The sequence below is a fragment of the Atta cephalotes genome (assembly GCF_000143395.1).
Source record: "Atta cephalotes unplaced genomic scaffold scaffold00003, whole genome shotgun sequence".
NCBI lineage: Eukaryota > Metazoa > Arthropoda > Insecta > Hymenoptera > Formicidae > Atta > Atta cephalotes.
Genome location: NW_012130067.1, coordinates 141,170 through 152,574, shown reverse-complemented (window position 1 = coordinate 152,574; position 11,405 = coordinate 141,170). Strand labels below are relative to the sequence as shown.

Here is an 11,405-nt window from a genome sequence, read left to right as displayed (position 1 = left end):
GAGAGAGAGAGAGAGAATCAAATCTTTCTTTCATTTATTCACAAAAATAAAATATATTGTTTATATAGAATATTTGTAAATGAACGAACAAAAACTTTTTTTTAACTCTGATATTATTATACACATGAATATAATAAAACCCAAATAAAAAATAAATTAAAAATAATAAAGAAAATAAATATTATCTTTCTAAATCAGTTTTAAAATGATTATTAATCACAAAAAGGAAATTCCTTAGGACTTACTCTACTCTCATACATTACAATCATCATTAATTTTGTTTATAAGTAACTCTAGTACTTTGGAAATTTCTAACAATTTGAATGCAATTTTAATTTCTTAAAAGATAGCAATATTAAAAATCGTTATTCTCTAGTATATGCCACTCATAACAAACAAATAACAATTATGTCAAGTCATAATAATAATTACATAAGTGGGCCTTATTTAATAATAAATTTAATAAATTATTTAATAATATATTGCTTAAAAAAAATACTTATATTCATTTAAAAAAAATTGATTTATTTGTCATTTTCCATAGCTAGGAAGTTGAATAATATTATAATGTATTATAATAAACTATGAAACAATGTGTACTGATAAACTTTGTAGCGAATTGTTGGGATTAAAGAATTGGAATCGATAGCAATAAGTTTGTTTATTACAACAAAAACTTGTATGAGCCTAAAAAATGACTCGAAAGTAGTTATTAGAAAGTAGTATAGTTTATTATTCGTCTATTCTTTTTAAAATTTATTCTTAGAAAATCTTTTGTTTTCAATCATTTATTCACAAATTTAAATATTTAAGTTTTTTGAAAAAAAAAAATCGTGTCAAAGTTGATAAAAAAATTTACAAAAAATTTCTTTATTCAAGAGAATATGATATTATACATTGTTAATGCGCATATAGTATTATGTATGTATACTTACTGGATCTACATCCCATATAATTACAGTCATATCTTTAGAACCTGTGGCGAGCTTGAGACCATCGGGTGAAAATTTGCAATACCAAACTTCGTCGCAGTGATCGTTGAGTACCTGTATGGTATGGCACGGAAATTGTTCCTCACCACAATTATGATCCACAAGTAGAGAGACATTTTCTAGATTTGTCTGCTTTACAAGAAAAATTATTTCATTATGAAACATTGCATGAGATATTATCGAGAATAATTGTAACAGTAAAAGCACATAAACTTATTCGTTATATGTATAATAATAATAATGAAATAAATCTGCTTTCACAGACGTCTTTATATTGCACAGAATCTCAATTTAAAAGTCATATGTACAACACTTACAATTTTGAAAAATGAGAAAGGTTTTATAAAAAAAATTTTTGCATGTCTTATAGCAAAAATTTCGTAGTTATAAGAGAATATACACAATCGAAAAATAAATTTTATAAGATATTTTATATTTCAAAATATCAGAATTGAAGTAAAATATTTATTTTTTAATAACAACAATAACTAACAAACTTTAACAAGAGATAAATTATCTTAATACTTTAACATGCAGAATAATTAAAAGAAATATTATAGAAGAAAATTCATTGCTTTTTACACAACACAATACTTTTAAACAAAAAATATCAATGAAAAAGTTGCATATATATTTTATAAAAAACACATACAAAAAAATTTGTTACATGCATCATATTTTGTTCTCCTAAAGCCTATTCTATAATGTGCTCTTTGATTCTTGTTTTTTACTTTTTGCTTTTTTCTCCTTTGCAATCGTTTTATTGACAATTGTATTTTTTGCTATATATTTCTTGTTTCTTTCGAAGTTCGTTAACTTTTATTTCGGATGATATAAAACAAAAAATCGGATAAGAAGCAAAAAGATAAGATGTAAAAAATAAGCAAAATGCAAAAAATAGGAAACAAAAAGCATATTATAGAACAGGCTTTAAGGAGAACGAATAAAAGTCGTCGATTTTTGCCCCCAATCAGGAAGTGAAATGTGTATGTTTCTTTATAGTTTTTGGGCTGCAGAATCACGTGAAGCAATCAGTTTTTTACATAAACATGAAGGGAACATAAAGAATAAAATCCTTTATTCACATCGTTATGAAATTGCTGTCAGTTATGTTTTAATAATTTAAAAACTAATAGTTTTCGTAACGATGTGAATAAAGATTTTATTAATTTTATTTCAATGTACCAATTTTTTTCTTGAATTAGGATCGTTATGATAATTTTCGATTTTTCGAACATAAGGAAATGTAGAATAAAACGATTCCTGACCGACCGTCAGATATACATACTTTTAACTATCTATTTCTTTATCTAAATAAAATATTCAAAAAATCGAAGAATATCTTATTTCTGAAAGAATAATATGCTTAATTTTATGAATTTTGCGAGTATATATTTTTTTCATAGCTTGTGCAATTAATATTATTTCTCTCATTTTTTGATATTGTGTTGCAATTGCTGAATAGACATGTATCAACAATTTATTATGTATAATTACATTAAAATTGAATTAATATTTGACATTTTTTCGGATTTGTTTTTTCGAAATTCATATATTCAACCTTTTTATGAAATTATCAATGTAGAAGAACTCTACATAACCATTATAAGATTGCTGTTTTAAAGTGCTGTTAATTATAATATCATTCCATTCAATGGCACTACGGTCCAAATAGAATTCGGTCTTCTCTGGAAATAAGATTCCGAAACAATAATTTTTCCGGAATTAGATTGTTAATCTAATTTTGAATCCCCAACCTAGAGAATCAATGCATCTACTGATATATCTACTGATATATGAGACCTACAGTTTTTAACACCGGCTCCGAACGGCGGTGGCAAATATATTCTCGGTGGTTTGCCATTGCCTTCCGAGGGATGGCAATCAAATCAAACTTTTGTGTTCTGGATGGATTTGAACCCTGAGATTTTCGGCATAGAAAGTAGTCACACTATAACATCATTAACGCTTTAAAATAGAAATTTCGGCAGTTAAATTCATTAATAAGCATATTAATTATGTCAATATTTAAAAGCGAGTTAATGTACAAAGGCACTTTCACTACGCGCGCGATACGCCCTAACTGAATGCGTGAATTTCAGACACTGCAATTGAGGAACTTTAATTGTTTATAATTTAAAAAATATTATAATCTCGATATTTTCGTATAAGACTTTTAGAATGTTTCACAAAATCTGCTAGTAAAAGAAATCGCATTCTTTCTGAGACACTTTATGTATATGTATACACACAAGCACGCATACATAAAAAAATTGAAAGAAATTCTTGGAAAGATAGTTACAAAATGAACTGAATTCTCTAGCTCTATTTTCTTATAGGTATAAAATATAAAAATAAAAAGTAATATTATAAGAGATAGAGCATAGTTTGCGATTCAAATCGCAATTTAATTCATTAATTCATTAACATATACCTGCGAATGCGTTATGTGATACGTGCAGAGTTGATTTTGCATTTCCACAGCTTGACAAAGTAAAGAATGAAGTCTGCGAGGCGGTAACATAATGGAGGGTGGCAGAAATCTTTGCAGTCTGTCCATAAGTGCAGCCCTGGAGGCTGATCCTTTGCCATCCCAACCTGCGCGTGTCTGTCAACAAGTGTCCATTTGCTAGTGATCAAATTTTCAGTTATAAATTAGTTTCAACTATATTTTAAGAATGAGAAAGCTTCAGTTGTTGTAGGAACTTATTAGTACACGACCTAAATCAATAAAATGCAATACGAAATCTGTGTTCATTATTTAAATCAAATATATGGAATACCTGTAATTCATCTCGTCCACTGCACATCATAAATAAAGATAACTGGTGAATACGACCGGTATTATGCCCCAAAGGTGTAAGCTCATTGCGCAGTACATGTAACGCATCAAACACCATGCCTTCTTCTAAATATTCTAAATATTTTTGTTCTAGCAATAAGAATTTCATCTCCTACGGATAAGAAAAAGATATTGATTGAATTGTCAATCAAATGTTTTAAAAGTTTGTCTGCAAATCTTCCTAGCTTTTTAAAATTGCATTATCCTTCTTCTTCTTATTCTTTAATATTTAAATATTTAATATTAAATATTTAAATAGTATCTATAAGTATATATTTCAATAGTATCTGTGTATGTATGTATGTATGTATGTATGTATGTATGTATGTATGTATGTATGTATGTATGTATGTATGTATGTATGTATGTATGTATGTATGTATGTATATATATATATATATATACGCAAAAAATTTGTAACTTTGGAACATCAATATTTTACAATATTTTGTCCAAGGTTGGTCAAATTGTATTAAAAAGTTATCAAAGGAAACGAAGCTTTATATTTATGTATTAATTGAAATTTAAAAATTCCATTTTTTTGAAGAGCATTTTATTGTACTAATAAATAATAAATAACTAATAAATAATGTATTAATCTTTTAAAATGATATAGTTTTGTAGTGACTCTTCATTAAATTGCCATCAAATTGTTTACATTTTACTATTGTATTTGAGCAATGTCAATGTTTACATCTGATTGTTAATTTAAATGTTAAGCTGTACAAATATAATTTTCACTACCAATTACCTTAGACGATCACACATAACATATGCGCGCGCGTATACGAACATTTCATACATATACATACACATGGCAAAAAATGTATTTTTATCTTGTATATGATAAATATACATGTATACATACAAAAAACTAATAAAAAATATATAATAAAAAATTAATATATTTATTATATACTATATAATATAAAAATAATAAAAAGGATACGTAACAAATAATTACATATAATCTAAGAACAATCATCAATTATATGAGAAAAAAGATTTACCACTAAACTCTGGTTTGCACTATCTAAAAAAGACTTCAGTTCATTGAGGTCATGATCTGCTTTGTTCCAATCACCATCCATAACATGCTGCCTAAATTTTGCAGCAGCGGGATGATCTAGACGACAGCCCGATTCTTGCATAAGTAAATCTGCTGTTCGACTAAAAATAATATATCTTTTGTTATTTGTTGTTAATCATAAATTATGATCTTATTAAAAATTTATAAGATCTTTTAAAAATGTGTGTATTAATGTGTACAGACATGAGTATTTATACTAAAATAAATATAAATATTTTATCTGCCAAATTATTGAACAATAATATAATAGGATGTTTAGTAAAGATCATAACAACCCTTAAGAGTTGATTTCTGAGATCATATTGAGACGAAAATTCTAACACCAAAGTGTCAAGGATATAATAGTTTTTGAATTATAAACTCTTAAAATTAGCGAAATACCACCTGCAGTTTGCGGTTGGATTTTCCGTTTTATCTGAACGCGCGAACTTTAGTCAATATGATTCGATAACTTTAAATGCATATGATTCAAAAATTATTAAAGCTTCGACAGTTTGATATTAGAATTTTCATCTCAAAACGAAGGAATTTATTCTTAAGCGTTGTTATGATTTTTACTGAACATTCTGTATGTATATATATATAATTTATTAATTCTTATCATTAAAATAATTTGAGGATATAATCATAATTTTATTTAAATCATCTATACTTATATGAAAGATAAAAATATTTTAATACTCTCTTAAATTATCCAATATTATAAAATATAAATATGTATAACTGACAGATATATATCTGTATCTCAAAGTATACTAGAATTACTTTCTATCATACAAATACAGTTCATATAATTCTCTTGATGAATTAATAAGAATGAAAAATTGATTATTTAATATAATTTTGATAAAATGATCATTGCATAAAGAGTGTGCATATGTATATACATGCACATGCGCGTACACATACATGTGTGTATGTATGTGTATACATGTGCATTTGTAATTTAAAAGATAAATATTTAAAAATGAAAATAAACTACTTTTTTACTTTTAGACTAAAGTCTTTTAACTGATGATCTGATCTGAAAATAGTGAGAATTAATTATAAGTTACATACTCCAAACCAACTGTCTTTAAATGTTGTCCAATAAGTCTCACAATGTCTTGATTAGTTTTATCCATTATTTTTGGTGGTCCCAAACTCTGATTTATGTCTCCATTCACACCATTAATGTCATTATCTGATTCTGGTAATAGATTGCCATTAGCATGAGGCCCACCAGAATCTGCTTTAGCTCCATTTTGTTGCAGCCCAGAAGATACACCACCGTTTGAGGCCTGCTGTTGCATTACGCTGTCATGCATACTGGAATGTTACCCACAATGGCAATACTAGTATATTACTGTATTCACTTGAGGGCATATCAATTAATATATCTTATTTTTATAGAATTTAAATTAAATTTTCTCAAGATTTTCTATAATCCTGGGAGATTTATAAAAATTATCATAAATTGTAATTGCTAACAAATGAAAAAGTATAATTCAGTACTAATCTTATATTTAAAAAATTCTTATATTAAAAAAGTTCTGAAAAGAAAATTAAAAAAAAAATGGAATAAAATATATAAAAATATGTCGATATTTTTACTTTATTTAAATTGGACTTTGACGTGCTTATACGGAAAAGTAGTGAAAAAAATGAGAGATTATTATACCGATAATTATCCATGTCCGGACTGGAGGAGTGGTGCTCGTCCGCTGGTCTTAGGGTAGTCGGTACAGAACTACGGGACCTTTTGCGCGGTGGCGGAGCGAGTCCACCGTCGTCCGACTCGCTGCTCGAGGCCAGGCTTATGCGCGTACCGCCCCGTTTTTCACACTATTATTGTCCCACGGGATAACGACGTTGGCGAATAGTGACACGAACTGAGACTGGGGCCAGGATAGAAGCACGCGCGCAGCCACGATTGCGTGAGGTACGAAAAAAAGAGCCTTTCTCCCCGTTTTTTCTCTCCTCGCCACTTGTCGCGTCGAATCTTAAAAGTGTTCGCACTTCCTCGCGTGTCCTTTGCCACGGACTAGTCACCGTCGCTATTCCCGCCGTTTCCGCGAGATTCGATGATGAATGTCAAAGGAAACGGGATCTGTCTGCCAAAACCAATACGAGTCAAAGAACAATGACTGCAACACAGCTGATACTTGTTTGGATCCGTCGTTTACGTCACGTCGCACTCTTCTTTACGGATAGATTAGCGATAGTCGCGCCTACCACATCCGCTCACACAGTGGGTGCATTCAGAACGACAATCGCTTGAACCGCTCACCGTGCTCTCAGTGAGCTCTTTCATTTTATTGGTCTACATTTTAGAATCTAATGGAATATACCAATTAAATGAAAGAGCTTACTGCGATTCAAGCGGTTCAAGTTGTTCTGAATGCACCCAGTAATATAGGCTGCTTTCCATTTGATGACATAATGTCTATTTGTACATTGGACGATTGATATCCAATGAGAACTCTGCTTTACATTGTCACGTGTAAAAAAAAAACAGAGCTTTCATTGGATATCTCTCAATGCATCCAATCATGTAATCTAACAGAAATAGAAATAGTAATAAACTTATCCGTTTGTCCTAAGGAGTTGGCAGTCTAGTATATATAGTCTGTGGTTTTGCTAAACGCAGTCTTTGTGCGCAGGACCTTACATTCCTTACAATGGAGTAAAATATATGTGTCATGGTGTCATGATGTGTCAGTATATGCGGTAAACTGACAGTGAAATTATTCTGTTTAATTCTATTTTTGATTGATTGGTTTCTGCTGATATCGTTAAATATTTGCATCATTGCGATTAATGAGTTAAAATGTTTGGCAAGAAAAAAGAACCAAGACAACCTAGACCAGTTGGCAGCTTAGAACAGGTATATTGTTTTATTCTTTTTGGTAAATTGTGTATTATGCTGATATCTCTACAATGAGTCAGTAGTCGATAGTCTTAATTGGGATTCTATAATGAGTTTTATAATTGATAGTGAGAAGTCCTAAACAATCCTAAGTCTTAATTGGTGAAGTTAATCAATATAGCTAATTTGTTCAACTAAGACTATCGATTTTCTTAAGACTGGCCAAATTTGACTTTATTTCTTTTCATTAGTCAAGCTGACTCATATGTACAATTAATAACTTAGATACAAAAAATTATAATTTAGATTAAGACTGGGCTTTCTATCACAAATCATTATCTAATCTTAATGCACTTTCTACAACAAATCATTATCTAATCTTTAAATCTTAACACAGTTGGATAGTAACTAAAACGTTAAACTTAAAACGTTAAAAGTTAAAAAAAAAGTTAACATTTAGAAGTAACTTAATTAAATTAAAATTTAATGCATTTAAAATTAACTAAGTTAAATTAAAAGTTATTAACTTTTTAACTTTTTTTTTAAGTTAAAAAATTTTTTTCTCTCTTAAATATCTCTTTAAATATCTTTTAAATATCTCTTTTAAATATCTTAGAAAAATAATAAGATATAATAATAATAAGATAAATAAGGACATATATTCATAATCTATGGTATTCATATTTTAAGACTATCTTAAGTAATTTCTTAAGAATGCTAATTCAATCCTTTGATTGGTTTTTGCAGTTATGCTGTAAACCTTAATCTGGATCTACAATAGGTGTTTTAAGCTTTAAATCATAAGAAATTGACCAATTATTATAGTCAAATATTCTTCTCGCATTCAATTGTAATTGATTAATTTCTTTTGGCTTAAGACTTATTAAAAAGTAATCACTGATCTTGTATCTTCTTTATATGCTGTTTTTTAAAGTTATATAACTTATATAGTTATATCGTTACGTGTTATATACTTATATCACATATGAATAAAAAAATTAAATTAAATTTATTTAATAATCTATATTGTAGTTACTTAATTTCAGTTTAAGAAAAATTAAGACATTATGATCTAAAAAATAATTTTTTTCAAAATTAACTTTTTTTAAATTTAAGTTAATTCAATATTGAATTACGTTAATTAACTTAAGTTAATTTTTTATTCCGTCAACTTTTAACTTAACTTTATCAATTTTGTAAAGCCATTAACTCTAATTTTATTCAGTTAAAAAAAACATTAACTTACCTAACTCTGAATCTTAAGTGATAAGAAAATAACCAATTATAGTTGATTATTCTTCTTATATTTGACTGTGATTGATCAATTTCTTATGGCTTAAGACTTAAAGCTTAGATAATGGTTTATTGTAGAAAACCGATTAAGAACACTTAGGATTTTCCATTTATTGTAGAACCCTGATAAGATTTTTGACTACTGTAGAATCAGCCTTATGTATTTTGGATTATGATTATTGTGAATTATAACGGATTAGTATATATTATATTTGTAGTTAAAATATATAAATTTGGCATATCTTTATCCTGTATGTTTGTTTTATACCTTTGATTTTTATTAGATATTTTGTAATAAATTTCTCTTTTTCATGCATAATGTTTTATATAGTATGGCATTTTTGAAGTACCTGATATAAATATTGACAATATTAATAATAACATGGAAGATGATGATGATGATGAAAGTTTAGAAGTTGAATTAGCTGCTTTGGCTGCTGGTAACGATACAAGTTATAAAAGCAGACGCAATGGTAAGTTGGTTAGTTTTATAAATTTTGTATTTTATATTACAGAAATAATAAAATGAGAACTATCACAAATTTATAATATACAATCTATTCTGTTAATCTGTTATCCCTTTTATTTTTTTTTTTGTATAGTGTCACCCGATGGTGAACATTAATGTATCTTCAATCTGTTACTTTAGGTTATATAGCACAAAAGTAACCTTTAAATTTTATAGAACACTTTTTTTATAAACATTTTTGTTATATTTAAATGTCGTTCATTTTTGACAAAGATATTGTATATATACAATTTAAGCTAATAAAATACTATAGAACTTCTGAACCTGTATATAAATGTTGTAGCTATATTTTATTATAATTATTATTTTTATAAATGTTATAGCTACACGCAAAAGTGCTGCTGATGTAAATTTGGATGAAATGGTAACTGATTGTTTAAAGGATACGAATTCTGATGAAGAATTAATTGAAGGAGATGACGATCCTGCATTATTGGTACATTAATATATTGCTTAATAATATATTAGTATCAGTATAACATGGTTGATTACACTGAAATTTTTCATTGGTTTAGAGAGAGTTACAGATGCTCACAGGAAATGAAATTGTGGCAGAAAAGGCAGATATCCCAGAATCAGTGAAAGAAGAAACAGAATCTGATGAACATGAAACTAAAGAGGAAGATAATTCTATATCTAATAAACTAATCGAATTATTGCAAGAAAGGCTAAAAATTTATGAGATAGCTGAACAAAAGGCAAAAAGAAATGATGAAACTAGTAGAGCTAGAAGATATAACAGAGGTATAAAAACATTGAAAGAAATGTTGGTTTCCATACAATCAGGTGAAAGTGTAAATGAAGCTGACATTCCTGCAGCTTTGCCTTCTTCAGCTACCACTGAATCTACTGTTCAAAATATAGGTAGTACACATTTTATGTATACTGTCTCAGATTTTTTTTAGCTATGAATTTATTGATTATGTGTAATTAATCTTATATTTTATTTTAAAGAAGAAAATTTTTCTATAATGTATAGACAAGTTTTTTAATTTATCGATTGATCAATTATACATAAATGCAACTTTTATGGAGCAAAGTTGCGTTTGCTTATAATGGAATGAAGCAATCAATGAATTAAAAAACCTATAAGTTTGCATGTGAAAAAAATTTTGATGAGAAGATTAAGTATATAACTTTGTATTTTAATTTCTGGCTACATTTATTCTATTTATTATTGTAATTATTGAAAATTTGCGTTATTGACTTTTATTCTATGTATACTATTTTGTTTTTATTGTAGAAGAAAAAACACCATTACCAGTGAAAGTTAGTGAAACAATTGTAACATCAGATACCTCAAATAATGATAATCCTCCTGCAGTAGAAGATGTCACAGTTGATCAAGAAGCTTTGGATAAATTAAAAAAACAGCAACAAAAATATAAGACTGCAGCAGTTGCTTGGAAGAGGGCGGGTAACAAAGAGCAAGCGTTACAATATGTAAAAACTGTAAAACAATTCGATATAGTTATTGCTGCAGTCGCTGAAGGTGAAAAGCTTGATTTGTCAGATATGCCACCTACCCCAATTTTACCTTCTCCAACTAGTATAATTACAACACCAGCTACAAAAGAAGAAAATGAACTTCAACAGCAAGGTGCTTCAGGTAAGATGTACAAATTCTTCATAGATTGTAAAATCTTTTAAAATCTTTTTATTTGTCATACATTTGTTAATAACGTTGACACACACACACACACACACACACACACACACACACACACACACACACACACACACACACACACACACACACACACACACACACACACACAACTAACTACTACACGTACGACGACGACGACGAC

The 11,405-nt window shown here is 28.2% G+C and overlaps 2 protein-coding genes across 2 annotated transcripts in view; one reads left to right on the top strand and one right to left on the bottom strand.

The window, feature by feature from the left end:
- Positions 1 to 6,598, bottom strand: part of LOC105624180 (WD repeat-containing protein 26) — a 9,225-nt gene extending 2,627 nt beyond the window's left edge. The window contains exons 1-6 of the mRNA XM_012205543.1: positions 6,585 to 6,598; positions 5,984 to 6,232; positions 4,845 to 5,004; positions 3,776 to 3,946; positions 3,427 to 3,600; positions 936 to 1,124 (exon numbers count right to left, since the gene is read on the bottom strand). Coding sequence (XP_012060933.1) covers positions 936 to 1,124; positions 3,427 to 3,600; positions 3,776 to 3,946; positions 4,845 to 5,004; positions 5,984 to 6,232; positions 6,585 to 6,598 — 957 coding nt within the window. The remainder of the gene's footprint in view (positions 1 to 935; positions 1,125 to 3,426; positions 3,601 to 3,775; positions 3,947 to 4,844; positions 5,005 to 5,983; positions 6,233 to 6,584) is intronic.
- A 1,135-nt stretch (positions 6,599 to 7,733) lies between these two features.
- The window catches only part of LOC105624168 (coiled-coil and C2 domain-containing protein 1-like), a 16,608-nt gene continuing 12,936 nt past the window's right edge, over positions 7,734 to 11,405 (top strand). Inside the window, exons 1-5 of the mRNA XM_012205531.1 lie at positions 7,734 to 7,790; positions 9,397 to 9,538; positions 9,918 to 10,030; positions 10,110 to 10,458; positions 10,838 to 11,194. Of these exons, the coding sequence (XP_012060921.1) occupies positions 7,734 to 7,790; positions 9,397 to 9,538; positions 9,918 to 10,030; positions 10,110 to 10,458; positions 10,838 to 11,194 (1,018 nt within the window). The remainder of the gene's footprint in view (positions 7,791 to 9,396; positions 9,539 to 9,917; positions 10,031 to 10,109; positions 10,459 to 10,837; positions 11,195 to 11,405) is intronic.